Consider the following 19,185-nt stretch of genomic DNA (forward strand, 5'->3'; position numbering starts at 1 on the left):
CTTGTTTCGTTTTGTTTACTAAAATATGTAAATTCAGTTAACCCAATATATGGACAACAAACATGGAGAACGACGAACCTCATGAACAACTGTTTGTTGCAATGCAACCATCGTTAGTTTTTTAATGCTAAAGAGTATTTTACTTAATTACTGTAGTAAACGTCAGGAAATTCTGGCCATTTCACAAAAAAATTGCACTATGAGTCAGATGAATGGAATACATTATGTTACATGTTACAAAAGTCTGACTTAAAACCAAAAATATTATTAAACTAGAAGTAAAGATTATGGACAACAATAAGGAACTTTCAGTATTTTTAGCTGTATCATTACTCGTTTATATCTCCCTCAAGGGATTTGAAGAGCAATTTCCCATAATTTACCAAATATTATAACAAAGTCCTGTTTACATGGTGTACATGACGAACCAAAAACTAACATGATAATTTGATTTAAAACTAAGACTTGCATCTTTGAGGAAGGATTAAAATTAATAAGTTGACAATTTAGATGAATAATTACTCTTCAGAGGTTGAGACGATTTAAATGCACATCTCAAGGTGTTGTACATGTATATATATATATCTACATTACTAAATGCTATCTTATAACGTAACGGTACCCAAATAGACGTATTTACACTTGTATTCAAATTTGTCCGCCATTACGTAAAATCACACAGATTCCCGTAAACTTTGACATCATAATTTAAAATATTTGACGTCACAATTTAAAAGTGATTGTTGCTTGACGTCAAAGGGTGATTCGGAGTAGATCTAAGGTCATTCGGAGGCAAGATTCAACTAAATACCAAAAGTGTAAATACGTTTATTGAACAGAGTACTCAAATGACACCTATTTAGCAAAATAGCAGCAGAAATCTTGAAAGATTTCCTAGAGACTAAACAATTTGTATTTTTATGATTTGATACTATGCACGTCTTTCAACATAGGTAAAAATATTTAGAAATACACAAAAAATTCACAGTATTTATCAACAGATGAAGTGTTTACTGAAAAAAGCAAAATGTACCGAAACGTCATCTTTTTAAAATTTGCAAATACAATATGTTTCAAGTATCCATATCTAAAATAATGAAGAGTAAGCATGGAAAAATATCCAAAATTTGTTAAAAATATTTGAAAAAATTAAACAATAGCTCTGTTATTCAACTTTTGACGACGCGAACTTAAGCATGGATGCAATTTGGGTACCCCTCATTACAGAATCATTGATGTTTTGGAGGTTAGTTCAGACCAATTTTTCTATGATTCCATATGAATTAAAAATCAAATTGGTGTACCTATATAATAAAGAAGGATACAGCTACAAAATAAACACAAAATGGAAATTTTTGTCTTGATCATAAAAAAACGTAGTTGAAAAAACTGTCAAAATAGATGCAATTTGGGTACCGTCACGTTATATATCTTAAGATCAAAGTAATATAATCACATATCTCCTTATTTGGCTGGATGGTTTTCATGCTATATAGAATGCATAAAGCATAAGCATAAAGCATAAAAGAATTATTTAAAGTCGTTTATACATATATAACAATACAACATAAGCTCTGTGGAGCTTTTATCCGACATACATTTGTACATATATATCATGTATATATGACAAGCACAATACATAAAACACATAAAACATAAAGCACATCATGCAAAACAACTAATGTTTACAGTTATCAAGCAATTAATAAGCACAATTAAAGCATATACAGCAAACATAAAATGCAGATAACTAACATTCATGCAATAGCTATTATAAAGCACTAAAAGTAATTCACGTATTTAGATCACAAATAAAAAATTATGCCTAAAAATTTAAAAGCCAGAGTATACAAGATACATGTAAATAAATAAACTGATCTACAGCTCACTGAGATCTGCAGGAGGAACACTGACACGAACTGCCCTCCCAATTACCAACCAAACTTTTAAACTGACCCAATGGCATTTCTTCCCTCATTTTATTTTGCAGTTCGTTCCAGAGTTTGGCTCCTGCATATCTGAATAAGTGTAGCCCATGGGTAGTTGTCTTTACCCTGGGAACATATCTGCTATGTTGTTATTTCTAAAAGAATTATAACATTTTTTATTTCAATAAGTTCATGTAGATATAATGGACATAGTTTATTAAAAAATTTATATACCTCTATTGCTATCATTCTAATTCTTCTGATTTCTATACTTGGTAATTTTGATTTAATTAACAGTTGTTGATAAGTACATGTACTACAATACTCTTCATATATAAATCTTAGGGCACGCTGCTGTATTTTCTCTATTTTTCTGGTATTACAATCACCACAGAAGTGCCATATATATTACAAAACAATGATAAATGAATAATATATAGTAAGTCTACCTAATTTTGTTAAATGTTTACCAATACGTTTAAGTACATGTAATTGTCTTGATGCCTTTTTACAAATGTTAGAAATATGGGCATCAAACTTAACATGCTTAAGTTGATATTCAATTGTAACATCAAGTAATTTCACTTCTTTTTCACTATGAATAATATTACCATCTAAGTTAAATGAAATGTTTTTATTTTCAGTTTTCTTGCCTATTGCTATTGTCTGAAACTTGACGGGGTTGGCCTTCATATGATTTAGACTGAACCAATTTATTAGCTCTAACTCTAAGCTTTCTTTTTCTAAAATATTAAATACCACAGTGTATATCAGTGTGTGAATATGACAAAGTATTGTCATCTGCATAATTATACAATGAACTGCTTGATACAAAATGAATAATGTCATTCAACAAAATATTAAAAAGTACAGCCTACAGGTCCTAAAATAGAGCCTTGCGGCACACCTTTATATATATCTTTCTAGATACTTATATCTAAACTTTTACACATTGTTTTCTTTTACTTACATGTAAATAACTGTCTATCAAGCTTAAAGCTGTTTCAGATAGTCCATATGCCTTTAGTTTAAAATTAATAAATTATGAGGAAAGCAATCAAAGACTAAACAGCAGCAATATATTGATTATCATCAATAGCCTTCTTCCAATCCTCAATGATTTTCAAAAGTGCTGTCTGGCAGCAGTATCCTGCTCTAAAGGCAAACAAATATGGGTGAAATATATTTTCAATTTGAAAAAAATCAACTAGCTGCTTGAAGATGGCTCTCTCTAAAAACTTTGATACAACTTTGATGCATTGTGATGTCACTTTTTCCACCGAAAAAGCATCCATAGTACGAATCCATATGACTTACAACAGAGGTATTATCAGACCATGTCTTCATAGTCATAGATACATGGCTCAAGATCGTTATTTTGTTCATCTAATAATATGAATCAGGCATTACCTGTGAATGGGGACGAAGAATGTATGATTTATTTTTTTTAATTCAACCATATTTTAATTTCAAAACGGAAATACCGTAACGTTTCCGATTTTGGTTCTGTTGTTAGGGATTTTAGTTGTGACGTTATTTTTATTATGACGTCATATTCAATGTAAACAAAGAAACGCTGTTCAGGGAACGTTTTTTTTCATATCAAACAATTATTAAAAATGAGATGGTTTATTGAGTTCCTTCCTATATTTTACTAGACTGATAAGTACATATTTTATTCAAAGTCTCATGCAAACAAGACCGGAAAAGGAAGTAGATTTCTGTGCAGATGCGGAGATTTAAAAAAGTCTGAAAAAAAGTAAACGATTTTGAGTTCATTAGTAGAATGAAAAATTTCGGGAAATTTTCCCGATTTTTTTAATTTTTTTTTTTATTGATTTTTCTACCATAATTGGGTCTTCGTCCCCATATTAAGTTCTTTACTTAAATGAACAAACTTACCAGCCAAGGGGAAACTGGACTTGAGGGTATAAACAACAAATTAAATATTTTTAAGCCATACCTTCATATATTATGACATAACCAAATAAAAGTAATTAGTATATGTGTGGTTTAAGTTACTCGACAAACCCTAGTTTAAACCCCCTGATCCTAAAACTTTTTCATTTCTTAAAAAGAAATTTCCAAAAGAAAAATTTTGAGGAATACATAATTAAATCCACAAACCAGGCAGTCAGATGAATTTCCATCAGAAGTATTCAATATGGCTAAAATGCAACAAAATCTTAACAGTATGCCAACAAAAAATAACTATAATTGTAAAATATCTGTTTTTTTAACAACCAAACACATTAACTGGCCACCCATTGATTGGTAATTTGCCACATTAGATTGAGAGCAAAGCAACACCTGAGTCCAGTTTACCAATCACATGGAAAATGGTGATTTTCCGGTAGTGATGTGTATATTTATACTGGAATCTTTCACTGTAAACACACGATTATTTTCTAAGATGGTAGTTTACAGTTGGTCATTTATTTATATTTAAAATAATTTGCCAGAACAAAAAACTTGAACTACTCCTTCACACTGTTAAATTGTAGGACTACTGTCTACATGTACATGTATTTATTTACCTTGACATGAATTGTCAAATGTTCTCTTGAAAATTGCTGAAAATAATGAATTTTTTAGATGGTCCAATTCATGACCTTATAATTATCTTTCAGTGGTTATTTAAAGCAATAAAAAAAAAAAAAAAAAAAAATATCGGGAAAATTCCCGAAATTTTCATTGTACTAATGAACTCAAAATCGTTCAATTTTTTTGATGTCATGTTTTGAATTCCCGCATCTGCGCAGAAATCTACAATGTACTTACTTTTCCCTGTCTCGTTTGTATGAAACTTTGAGTAAAATATATATATTTATCAGTCTAGTATAAAACAGGAAGAAACGCAATACCAATTTCATTTTTAATCATTTGTTAATACATGTAATTCCTTGAAAACGTTACCTGATGATAGCGTATCTTTGTTTACATTGCATATGACGTCATTACTGAAATAACGTCACAACTAAAATCCCCAACAACAGAACCAAAATAGGAAATGTTTTTTTTTTTTTAACAAATATTTAAGTTACAAAAAAATAAATCATACAAACTTCGTCCCCATTTACAGGTAATGCCTGCCTCATATTAGTATTCAAGAATTATGTTTTTAAAAAAAAAGATTGAGACAAACAGAAATCACAGCACCAAACAAGAAATTATGATTATTTGTCAATATAAAATTGAGATGGAAATAGGGTACGTGTCAAAGAGTCAACAACCTGACCAAAGAGCAGAAAACAGCTAAGGTCACTAATACTGTTAGAAAAATCACCCCAAGGTGGACTTCAGCTGGCCCCTAAATAGTAATGTTTTATATCTGTTTGCCACACCTTCCTTTTGGAAATTTGGTTTACCTTGTCACATTTTTCTTTGAATCAACTATCCTTAACGTTCAGTTTAAAGTTTAAAGTTCAGTTTAATCATATTTATTGATGATTTTAGTTAAAAGTTTTTAATTTATTTTTATTTATAGTGGGTTTATGCCATTAATTGCTGACCCAGAGTTGGAAGATAAAGAAGAAGATGATGAGGATGATGATGATACTGCATCAGACGAGGATACAAACATATCAAGTGGTCATGTGACATTTGAGGAAGATATGGAGTATCAGATTGATGACGATCCTGACGATAACCAGGAAAGAAGGTCAGACGACGATAGTCCAGCACCAGATAGTTTGTCGATTGATTTCAGTACAAGATGGACAGCTATTCCTGGAGAAGAAGCTGTTGGTTTTACTACACAGGAGAGGGAACCAGATGAGGAGGAGGAGGATGGTGAGGAGGCAGACAATTCTCCAGGAGACACGGCAGAATCACATGTTAATGATCATGCATATGCAGATCCTGGAGACGTTGTTGAAATACAAGCACCACCTGAACAAATAAGGTATTGCATAGACTTAAAATTAGATAAATCTAATTCACCCTCAACAGATGAGATATTTCATAGACTAGCTACTACTAGTTTGACATGTTTAAGGAAATTTAATAGCCTAAAAGCTTATTTGTTAAACCTGAGTTTTGATCAAAACCAAGGAGGTTACAAGCTCACTGCCTCAAAGTATTGGCAATCATCTAATGTTTTTTGTAGATCTATGAAACGTGAAAAAATTTAGACACTTACACACACACTACTTATATAATTATTGGGTAAGGTACAGGTCAACTTATCAATTATTTTCAAAGTGTTGTTAAACAACATAAGGATTGAATAAAAAGAAAAAGGTTTTTAATGATTCTATATACAATCTAAATTATTGCAAAATGATAAATGAAACAGAATTAAAATTATGGTTATCTGCATTTTGTAAACAACAATACCAATTACTTATATGTCAAGATTTGAAATATTGATGTATTAGTACTACATGTATGTTGTAGGTTATGAAAGATTATTCAAATATAAATTTATACAGTATTTAAATTTTTATTTAGCACTCATATATAGCTGTAATCATGAACAAGACACATTTCTTTCTGTAAATAAATTATAGCCATAGAAATGTAAGCTATGTATCATGTGAATTTTGTAGATCTGATCACACATATGACATATCTCCCATGTTACATGACAAGAATTTACCAGATGGCTGGACTAGAAGTGTGGTTCAACGATTGGCTGGTAAATCAGCAGGAAAATATGATGTATATCTGTACAGGTAATTTTATGAATGAAAGGGTTGGGTTGATATAATATGTTGTTCCATGTTCATTTTGAATAGATTGGAGTTAGAAATAAGACTAGATTAAAAAATCCTAAAAAAAAAGTTCTGTGAAAGGCAATCCCAGGCCCAAATGTTTGGAGATGACATCGTATAGCGGGTTATTATTTTGGCTGTTATTATTCTGGTGGATTCAAAACTTTTATCATTACCTCTGCATGAACACTGCTAAATTGGGAGAATTTATTTTGGTGATTTTGTTCTATCCGCAAAAATTTACACCCACCGAAAAATAACCCACTATACAATATTTCATGTGTAAATTATTTGTTTTTAAACTGTTAAATCTGTAAATACATTTAAACAATCCAAGTAAGGTTGGGTATGGGAAACACTTTCAATTACAAAAACTGAGAGGAACTATGTCATATATTAGTCAAAAGGGGAAACAGGCTCCTTTGATCAAGAGTTATCTCCTTGTAACACCATTAACAATTATTAATTCTCTCTGAAAAGTTTAATTATTGTCAGCTCCAAATAAAAGAAATGTTGTCAGCTCTTTATTAAAGAAACATCATGTGAACTCTCATCTATAATCCTAATTATCAAATCTCAATATTTTATTTACAGTCCAAATGGAAAAAAATTCCGTTCAAAAACAGAGTTGGCTGTTTACTTCAGAGATAATAATATAAAAGATTTAAATGCTGAAGATTTTGATTTCACAGTGCGTGGCAAACACCATAGTGCAAATCAAGGTGGTGTGAACCGTAAACGGAAATCAACAGCCGCAGAGCATGAAAAACCGGCAAAAACTCCAAAGGTTCAAAAAACTAAAGCAGCTCCAAAATCTCAAGAAAAGAAAAAGAAAGTTAAAGAAAAGGATAAGAAACAAACTCCTAAGAAAAAGACAGAAAGCGATGAGGACAAAAAAGCCTCTACTTCCCCTCAAAAGAAACCAATAAATGCAGGTAAATCTTTATCACAAAAACTTGTCATAAAAATGGCTTTTTCTGGATCTAAGGAGCGAGCATCAAATAAATCTAAGAATTCAAAAGCTATGAAAAAAGGATCAAAGCTCAAGTCTCCAAAGCAGTCTGTAAAGAAAAAATCAAGTTCAACAAAAAAAACTGACAATGAAAGTGAAGACGTGATGGAAGAAGAAAATGAAACATCTGATAGTGAAGATAGATTAAATGACACTGAGGATGAAAAACCTGTATCAAATGTGGAGGAAGGATCTCATCGTTCTAATGTATTTGATTTATTTAATGGACTATCTTCTGATTCAGGTATTGTTGACAATAGTGATACATGTGATGACAAAACGTCAAAAAGGAAACATTCTGGTTCAAGTGCTATAAATATTACAGAGATAAAGAAAAAAATACAAAGAAGTAAATCAAAAGAGCCAGATGTTAATGTAGAACCTGAACCAGTCATTCATTCAGCGTCTGGGAGGGCACGAAGAAGAACAACTTCTAGAGACAATATCTTTGGTGACGATTTTATAACACAGCCTGCACCAAGAAGTAGGCGGAAAAGTAGGACAAAAGAAGAAAATGACTCTTCAAGTTCAATTGTTTCAAACAAAATGACAGTAATAAAAGAAAGAAATGAAACTGTAAATTCAGAAACTGTTAATTCAGAAACTTCTATTTCTGAAACTGTTAAGTCAGATACTACTTATTCAGAAACTGTTAATTCAGATCTTTCAGCAAACCTTTCACCGCCTAAAAGGCGGAAAAGTTCAGACAAAATAAGTGCTAATGAATATTCACCTAGGAATAATAAACTTTCAATTCAACATGTAGAAAAAGAAAAAGAGAAACTAGTGAAAATTTCTCCATTTAAAAAATCTTTGTTGTCCAGTAAATTGAGCAATGTTACTAGTCCTAAAGATAATGGTATTGCCAGTTCATCATCAACATCATCATCATCATTTTCATTACATAAATCACCAATAAAAAGCCCACAACCAGCAGCAACTGATTCAGCATCTAAACCAGAAGAGGAAACAAATGTTGAAGAAGATAATAGCACAGGTAATAAATCTTATTAATATTCTTAGTATATTTTCATATCACAAAATGTCATTTAAAGTAAAAAAAATATTAAAGGATTGTAGAAAATAAGTTTTGGTTTTCTTAGTATGGAAAAAAGGGAGGACATCTTCTGAAATTGTAGTTTGAACTAAAAAATTATAATATTTGATATGTAACACTCCCAAAGTGTCCTTCCCCCCAAACGTGTCCGATTCCCCTATTCTCCCCAAACGTGTCTATAATATTCAATGTTCCCCAAACGTGTCCGATTTCATAACCCCAAACGTGTCCAATAATATTGTTATTCGCCAAAACGTGTCCACTATTTAACGCCAGAACGTCTCACGTCTTTTAGCGCTAATACATGTATCTCCTAAATGAAACCGCTGATAACGTTTACGGCAATTCTATTGGTGATAAAGTTGTCATTTATTATCATTAGTTAGTGCAATTCCGGTTTATAATGATTATCATAATTCCAAATTTAATCTGTAATTGTGAAAAAACTTTTGACTGAAATTGCTTATTGTCCAGTTGCAAGTATTTCTTACTCATTTAGAGTGAATATACAAATAATTCTAGAGTTGAATTAATTGTTAACTTTGTAAATTATTTTGTACTAATAAACTCCGATGATGCTTTATATATTTATCCGAATATTGCACGACAGGCTTTCAGCAGGATTTTTTTTCACTTTTGTCAACAGTTCTCAATTTGAATTATATGTATTTTCAAAGCTCATCAAATCATATACGGATAGTCAGATTTTTAATAAATTTTAATAAATTTTAGGTTTCCACTAAAGATAAAATATTTAGACCGAACATAGTTTTTCAAGTTTTAATGTTTTTACATTTGCTGTATATATTAACTTTACACTGTTTATGGCGTATTTCCATTTGCAAGTATTTCATGCATATTTAGAGAGAACATACACGTTTAAATGTTTTAACATTTCTACTGTTTAAATTAACTTTAGACTGTTGATTGCATATAATGTCCAGTTGCAAGTGTTTCATGCATATTTTGAGAGAACATAGGCTACAAGTTTTTTTAAGTTTTTACATTTGTACTATATAAATTAACTTTAGACTGTTGATTGCGTATTGTCCAGATGCAAGTGTTTCATGCATATTATGACAGAACGTAAAAGTTTTAATGCGTAGAGAAAGGGACATTATTACCCGGTAACTATACAGTTTAACTGAACATGTGTGCTTACAATTTACATACGACATAGCCGGAATGACGCCCCCACTTTTACACAGTTTATACTGCTTGCTTATAAAAGTACTTACGTACCTTATCTATATTTTTAATGACATAGTAAAATTAGTATTCGTTAATGAAATTGCCACCCTTTGGCGCCCTTTTGCAACTATACATGTTTTACAGTTCAGTGACGTTATGTGGACACGTTTGGGGGAATCGGACACATTTGGGGGGAAGGACACGTTTCTGAGTGTTACATAAGTATATCATGTATAAGTACATAATGTACATGATGTAGTAATCTGGCAACCATACATCGGTTATAGATCAAACGATAAAGGATGAAAATTAATCAAAGTTTACATTATTGACTTTATATCATGCAAGATATTTACATACACTGACTGACATACATGAGATACATGTATTACTGACACTGAAAAGAAGCTATTTTAACCACTCTGATTTGAAAATCATACATGTCATACATAAAAACAAAAAAATGCTTTGTGTGTTCACGAGACATTAGTTATAGGCATTGATCATGTTGACTGTTTGAAATCTTACACATTTACGTTATGATGATATACAGAATCCATGTCAAGATCCATATTTGAATACGTGTTTCACAAAACATAGCAAACTTTTTATTTTCCTAATGATTTTCAGATAGGTCTTTCTCTCTCAAGAGTAATAGTCCCTAACATATAATAAACCATTTACTAAGTTATAAACCACAAAGATTTGAGTCTGCAATTGAAAATAATTCAGTGAATTTTCAATGTGGTGAAATGCTTGCCAATCAATTGAAAACTATCTATGCTTATAATTATTTTATGAGATCAATATTTAATTATTTTGACTTTTTGTTTGAACTTAAATAAAAACACTTTCTTCATTATAGAGCAGGAAGCAGAATTTAAGCCAACTGAAAACGAGGAAGTTATGAGCAAATACTTTTCTAGTGGCAGGTTCATGCCACGACCAGAATTACATCGAGATGTTAAGTGGACACCACCAAAATCTCCATTTAACTTGGTTCAGGAGAGCCTTTATCATGATCCATGGAAACTCCTGATAGGGACCATATTTCTTAATAGAACAACAGGTATTTTATTTATTTGTATGTCAGTACATGTAAACCACAAATTTAAAAGTTCAAACTTCAACAAATTAAATTTTTTCTATTTGGTTTTATGAAGACTTTGACAAAACCACGAAACAAATATCCATGAAAATGCAAGATTTCCTCAATTTATGAAAATTGGTACCCAGGAAAATATATGATACAACTGGATATAACTGTGGCCAAAAAATAATAACTGGCACAAAAGTGTCATCATAGATTTGCCTTCTAAACTCAACAGGAATAAGCAATAAGTTGATTTTTAAGCTTTATTGCCTTTTGGCAAACTTAAACATTCAAACAATACGATAAACCATATTGATAAAAAGCATTATGAAAATGAGATGTAATAATATACATTGCTAATGTAACTGTAAATGGCATTGGCTTATCATAAATCAGAATCCTGTAGATGTATTTAGATTACATAACTTTGTTTCCAACAGATAATATATATCTGTTGTCATTTAGAATATATATAATGATACAGTGTATAGTCAAAATAAAACCTTTCATGAGATTTAAACACAAAAAAAGTTTTATAGACACTTTATTCTTTAAAAGTTTAAAAATCTGAATTTGTTATTGCATATAATTGATATGACACTATGGGTAATTTGTATATAATTAAATGTTTCAGGGACGGCAGCTATTCCTTTATTATGGAAATTCTTCAACAAATGGTCAAACCCAGATGAAGCAAGGAGAGCTGACCCTGCAGCAGTATCAAAGCTTCTGACACCACTTGGTCTCCATACAAAAAGGGCTCAAATTATAATAAGGTTTTCAGGTACTAAGACATTGTTGTACCATGTGTACCATATTTTGATTTCTAAAAAGAAGAATGAAATTAAATTTTATCCCTAATTTTTTATATACTTAATGAAAGTGAAAACGTATTGTTAAATTAAGCTTCTGAATTAATTTGTATTAACTTCATTTTTGTCGAGCCTGCAACTTTTGTTGCAGAAAGCTCGACATAGGGATAGTGATCCGGCGGCGGCGGCTACGGCGGCGGTGTTAGCTCACTTCTTAAAAGCTTTATATTTTAGAAGGTGGAAGACCTGGATGCTTCATACTTTGTATATAGATGCTTCATGTTATGAAGTTTCCGTCAGTCACATGTCCAATGTCCTTGACCTCATTTTCATGGTTCAGTGACCACTTGAAAAAAAAGTTCAAATTTTTTGTAATGTTGAATTCTCTCTTATTATAAGTAATAGGATAACTATATTTGATATGTGCATACCTTGCAAGGTCCTCGTGTCTGTCAGACAGTTTTCACTTGACCTCGACCTCATTTCATGGATCAGTGAACAAGGTTAAGTTTTGGTGGTCAAGTCCATATCTCAGATACTATAAGCAATAGGGCTAGTATATTCGGTGTATGGAAGGACTGTAAGGTGTACATGTCCAACTGGCAGGTGTCATCTGACCTTGACCTCATTTTCATGGTTCAGTGGTTATAGTTAAATTTTTGTGTTTTGGTCTGTTTTTCTCATACTATATGTAATAGGTCTACTATATTTGTTGTATGGAATGATTGTAAAGTGTACATGTCTAGCAGGCAGATGTCATGTGACCTTGACCTCATTTTCATGGTTCAGTGGTCAAAGTTAAGTTTTTGAGTTTTGGTCTTTTTATCTAATGCTATATGCCATAGGTCAACTATATTTGGTGTATGGAAATATTTTATGATCTTTATGTCAGTCGAGCAGGTTTTATTTAACCGTGACCTCATTTTCAAGGTTCATTGCACAGTGTTAAGTTTTTGTGTTTTGGTCTATTTTTTTTAAACTATAAGTAATGTGTCAACTATATATGTTGTATAGAAGCATTGTTAGCTGTACCTGTCTGCCTGGCATGGTTCATCTGACCTGGACCTCTTTTTCAAGGTTCATTGGTCTTTGTTTAGTTATCTTGGTTAATGTTAAGTTTATGTGACAGTTGTAAAAAAGCTTAGCTTTATATTTAGGACTATCAACATAATATCAATGATAAGTATAGAAGGCGAGACATTTCAGCGTGTGCACTCTTGTTTTAATTGATACATGGAAATTTTATAATATTTGAGATTTTAAAAATGAAATTCTCAGATTTATCAATGAACTAAAACTGATTTTCTGAAAGAAGATGTCTGGTCTATAATATATAGACTATTATGTGCCATAGAAATCACAGTTATCTTATTTGAATTTGAAATGCAATCATTGTCATCACTGAGCTATCTTTTGATAATCAGTTCTATTATTTTTTAGTATTGCAGTTTTGAGGCGATTACTAATACATGTATCATCTTTTTTTGTAGTAATGAAAATCTGTAATTACAATGACAGTACATGTAAAAGTACTGAAAAATAATTGCATACATGCTGTCAAAAACAAAACAATGAAAATTAAGTGCCACAAAAATATTAAATTAGATATAGGAAGATGTCCAAATAACAATTTATAAAAAGTAAACCATTATATGTCAATGTACGGCCTTCAACACAGAGCCTTGGCTCACACCAAACAACAAGCTATAAAGGGTCCCAAAATTTTACTAGTATAAAACCATTCAAATGGGAAAACCAACGGTCTAATCTATTTAAAGAAAAGAAAAAAAATAAGTATATTTACAGTATAAAGTATAAAATCAAAATTGATGACTCAAGTAGTACTTTATGAAATATCCTTATACTTATTAGATTACTAGATAAAGCATGTCAAACTGGGGTTAACTATGAACTGTCTAATTATAACACTTCTAACACATTTCTAGATTAGCTTTTATGTACAGACTGGAAATTCATTCTCATAAATATTTGTAGATGAATTTTAATGTAAAAACTAGAAACACATGTAACACATTCTTATATACATTTGTAGATGAATTTTTATGTAAAGAATGGAAATATCCAGAAGAGTTACATGGTATTGGGAAATATGGGAATGATTCATATAGAATATTTTGTGTGAGAGAATGGAAACAGGTAAATCACTTTAAACTGGTATTTCTTTAGGCCAATTAAAATTAATTGATAGATTTTCATCCCCGCCCGCCCCTTTGAAATCGTCCCGCCCCAATTTTTTTTATTTTATAAAATTTACCATTTCCGGATTTTGTTCATTTCCGTTACCGGTAACTGTTAGAATTTCATTTCATTCTAAACTTCCTGTTTCAAATTTCGACTTTGTACCTCGAGTAAATCTAACCAAAATGATAAAGTCAACATATTCTGCTGCTCTATGATGACAACATCATCTTCCGAGAATAAAGATTGATTACGAGAATGACATAAAATATATTTGTTTTATGAGAAAAACTCTGTGTCCAAGACCACAAATCGGGGTATGTCACAAATTTCTGTGATAAGAAAACTGTGGATTTTTTTTATTTATGCGATGACTTTGTGTCAGGAAATTTAAACTGTAAATGATATCCAAAGCGCAAGATTTGTGGAAACCATGGATACAGAAAACATGACTGGATAAAAGATATTGAAACACAAGCATGAACTTGTTAGATTTATGACTGTATATTGAGTTTAAAAAGTTGACTAACATACGCTTTTTATTTATGCAAGCTCTAGGATTTTACCCATGGCTGTCTTTTCTTGTTGACAAACAGCAAATGTCCCAATACCCTCAAAAGAGTCATTAAACAAGAAGTTCTTTTTTTTTTTTTATTAAGTTCACGTTTTACATGGTAATTATATTTTCATCTTATTCTATACTCATAATGATTGATAATATTAACTAGTATGTTTGTATTGCAACCCAATGCATTTGCTTCATTTTATGGGGACTACAAACCATTGTTCAGAAACCCAAATACATTTGGTGTACATAGTCCAACTGAAGAGAGCATTTCTACACGTTTTTGTTGTTTAGTTTCTAAAGCCGCAATTTGCGACATTTATTTTAGGATTTGAAAAATTATGTAACATTCCTCATACCCGTGTATACATGATAGTGGGGGGGGGGGGCAGACCCTTTTTCGGGATGTCAGGATCAGGTGTTTTGAAGCTCAGGATTTCAGGATCAGGAATTTCTTTTTTCGATTTTCGGGATGTCAGGATCTCAGGATTTCATGTTTTTAAGCCCAGGATTTCGGGATCAGGACCCCTCCCCAGAACTTGTCACAAGAGGGTTTCTTATAAAATAAGATTTAAAAAATAAAATCCTCCCACCCGGCCCATTTTTTTCAAAAGTTTGGATGAAGATCTACTAATTAATTTTAGTTGACCTTATAAAAAATCAATAGTCTGATGACATCAATTAAGATATCTAGATCATCATAAATGAAACAGTTAAATGGACAAACAAATGAAGAAGAGAGAATAATGGATGCTAAAATATTCATACTTTATTGCAAATGAAAAATTTGATTTTGGAAGTTCATCTTTGTTCTGTTTAGGGATGTTATTTGATTGATTTAATGCATGTTTCTTTAATTCCATGGCGTATTAAAAAAAATTGTCATCAGAAATCAACCAAACCCCAACCTCCTGTTTTTCTGTTTCTTCAAAATTTTTTGCTGTTCTGAAATAAAATAAAAAAATCTTGTCTGATTATTGTGCTTATTTGATTTTTATGCCCCACCTACGATAGTAGAGGGGCATTATGTTTTCTGGTCTGTGCCTCCGTTCGTTCGTTCGTCCTTTCGTTCATTCGTCCGTCCGTCTGTGCGTCCGTTCGCTTCAGGTTAAAGTTTTTGGTCAAGGTAGTTTTTGAAGAAGTTGAAGTCCAATCAACTTGAAACTTAGTACACATGTGCCCCATGATGTGATCTTTCTAATTTTAATGCCAAATTATAGTTTTGACCCCAATTTCGTGGTCCACTGAACATAGAAAATGATAGTTCGAAGTTCAGGTTAAAGTTTTTGGTCAAGGTAGTTTTGATGAAGTTAAAGTTACATCAACTTGAAACTTAGTACACATGTTCCCTATGATATGATTTTTCTAATTTTAATTCCTATTTAAAGGTTTAACCCCAATTTTCACGGTCCACTGAGCATAGAAAATGATAGTGCGAGTGGGGCATCCGTGTACTATGGACACATTCTTGTTTTCATCATACATTTGAATTAACATCAAAATTAAGTCGCTTAGAATAATAAAAAAATCATGTTAAGAATGATTTTAAAATGTTTTAGCAGTCATATCAAAAATATGATGAAAATTAAGGTAAAGTAAAATTATTTCTTTCATAACAGAAAAAAATTTTGAGATCTTGGGACACACTGAAAAATATTTCAAAGTCATTGAAGTTTACCATAGTTATTTAACTTTCCTTTTTTTTTGTTATTTTTCAGGTACAACCTAGAGACCATAAACTGAATGACTATCATAACTGGTTGTGGAAAAATTACAAAACTTTGAGCTTAGATTAATTGATTTCATTTTTATATTTTATGACAATGAAATAGAATTTTACTACTGTACATTTTGTACTTTGAAGAAATTTTTAGTCATATTTATTCTGTATGTTTTTTTTACTTTATTTAAAATCCATGATTTTATTACTATTTTTTTTATTTTTGTTAATTAATTTATTTTAGCAATTGAATTTTATTTCCTTGCTGAAAGGCAAAGTGGTGCATTTTTATTTTTTGTCATATTTATGCAAACGTTTGTCCAAGAAACCAACTACCAAAAGAACAGTGATCATTTTACGTTATGACTTCTTTTTTTAGAAAAAAAAACTAAATGGCTTGTACTTCATCATTTGATCAACTCTGTTGTACTGTTTTCTTTTTTCTTATTATGTGAAAGCATTTTTGTTCAGTCCATTGGACTTTTGCCATTTGAATATCTTTAGTAGAAAATTCATTAACTTCACAACTAAAGTTCATTTAATTCTTTTCAAACACAAATCATCACCTTCATTTATGTATTAAATTCATTGAAAAATACTATTCATTTGTACAAAGTCCATATAAGAAACTTTTGTCAATTTAGTCAGAATTTTATAGTGATAGTGATATTGATTTTGTTAATATTATATCTCCACAGTAATTTTGTAAATAGTTTTATACTGTAAATACATATACATGATGCTAGAGGTTTAACTGTAGTGACAAATTTTAATATCTTTCTAGATTTTGAACACAATGCCTGTTGGATTACTGAGGAAATTTTGTTGTTTGATAATTTGGTTTAACTTAGATAGAGAAATGGGAATGATTATGCATTCTTATTCAACCTGTCATAGTCAGAAGGGATGAAAATCAAGTGTTAAGGTATAAGAATTCCAGTAAATGCTTTGGTTTAATAACATTGTATTATGGAGCTTTGTTAAAATTTGGATCATATAAAAAAGAGAATTTTATCACACACATCATCAAATTTGTAAGGCCTGGTTTTTTCCAACAGTTAAACATGCATGCTTAAGAGTAGAGAATAAAGTAGTTTAAATTTTGACAAATTATTACTTACATCAGAGAGTTGTTTTGTATCCTGAAGAGTTTTGGTTTATCAAGATATACACATCTCTATGTGAACAACAAATGGATTGATACATGTAGTTTTAGTTTTTAGAATTGTTTCTATATGTAATATGTTGCTGGTGATTAACACTTGTAATGATTTGTAACTTTGTTGATATTTTCAAATTGAATATGTTATATAACTGTTATATAGTGCTTGAAATATTTATGGAAAAGAAAGGATATAGTGATTCAGCTCATGGCATGAAATCACTACCACACAAGAAAAAAAAGGTACAACCCATTATTACTTTTATCTTTAAGGCTCAGGGAGGCCTATTATGATTGCTTTGTCATTGCTAGACTGAATTACAGCCCTTTGATTAACCTAACACCATCAACATGCATTTGAGAATCCCAAAATTCTATGTTGTTAATTCTTAATATGTTCCTTGTAACCTTTGGTATAGAATGATAAAAAGTGCTTTTGAATGTGTACATTGACCTATAATGGTTTACTTTTATAAATTGTTATTTGGATGGAGAGTTGTCTCATTGGCACTCACACCACATCTTCCTATATCTTCATCTTAATATTTTTTGTTTATGTATGCAGATGAATTTAAACAAATATATTTGACAATTATATAAGCTTAAGATTAGGAGAGGTGTTATGATTGCCAATGTGACAACAATCTACTGAAGTTGAAATGAAGTTGATGTAAGCAATTGTAGGCAACATAGTAAGCCTCTATCATGACAATATTAAGTTGCAATCTCATCTTATAGTTTTCTTTAAAAAAATTATATCAACCATGCATTTGTGTTTTCTGCAGACTGGTTAACTTGAATAGGATAGAGGACAAAGTGATATGTTGCATCAGAAAAAACAAACAATGGATATATATATTCTCCTATTCGCTAAATATTTTACACACAGGTGCAATATAATTTTGTTACTTTACATTTATCTTGAATTTTGATTTATTTTGTGTTCATGAGTAGTTGAAAACATCTATCTGAAATAATTGTAAACATTGAACTTCAAATACATGTTTAGAAAGTAATAAAAAAGATAGAATAATTGCAGAAAAATTGACAGGGCATGTAATAGCTTGATATAGGATATGTTTTTATACTCATTATTGAAGGTTGTACAGCAACTTATTTTTTTAATATCCCTGTCCACTGGTTGTCTCCATCTGCATCATATCTTTTATTATTTCTATGCTTTTTTAAAACAAATATTTGAAATATTTAGAGAATGAGTGATCCAATATAATGGATATTTTAAAATGTTGTAAAGAGTTAGTCATTTTAAAAATGGAAATGAAGTATTTACAAAAATGATTAAATTTGTAAGAAGATTCCTGTTTGTTCCATAAATCATGTAAAGTTTCACCTTTACACAATTTTATCATTGAATGTGTAAATAAGATTTTTCAGCATGTTGACCATGTATATACTATTTAACAACCATCTATTAATATTTTTAGTATTTTATCATATGTATATAAATTTCATTGATTAATAAATATAAATGGTAGCAAATTATTGTTTATTTACTTTCCCAAACAAGTGAAGAGTATTATTGATGGCAAATATGTGTCCCATGTTTCTATTTTTAAACAGAAATGACTGTTTGGTTATTATTATGTGAATTTGGAAATTGAGACTTTTCAAGATACTTTAAAACAAACAATTATCAAAAGTTCTTATTGCTTTTTATTGCTTTGAAATAAGGACACCTTCTGAACGTGTTCATTTCAAAGTAACTGAAAA

General features: G+C 30.6%; 1 protein-coding gene across 1 annotated transcript; it reads left to right on the forward strand.

Moving 5' to 3' along the window:
• Positions 1-7: 7 nt before the first annotated feature.
• On the forward strand, positions 8-18,954 carry LOC143066960 (uncharacterized). Its single transcript, XM_076239851.1, has 8 exons — positions 8-112; positions 5,416-5,832; positions 6,479-6,604; positions 7,238-8,652; positions 10,769-10,972; positions 11,631-11,780; positions 13,862-13,965; positions 16,291-18,954. Exons 1-8 carry the CDS (start codon positions 63-65, stop codon positions 16,366-16,368), a joined length of 2,544 nt encoding a protein of 847 aa, XP_076095966.1. The 5' UTR covers positions 8-62; the 3' UTR covers positions 16,369-18,954.
• The last annotated feature ends 231 nt before the right edge of the window (positions 18,955-19,185 follow it).

The sequence above is a fragment of the Mytilus galloprovincialis genome, chromosome 1 (assembly GCF_965363235.1).
Source record: "Mytilus galloprovincialis chromosome 1, xbMytGall1.hap1.1, whole genome shotgun sequence".
Taxonomy (NCBI): Eukaryota; Metazoa; Mollusca; class Bivalvia; order Mytilida; family Mytilidae; genus Mytilus; species Mytilus galloprovincialis.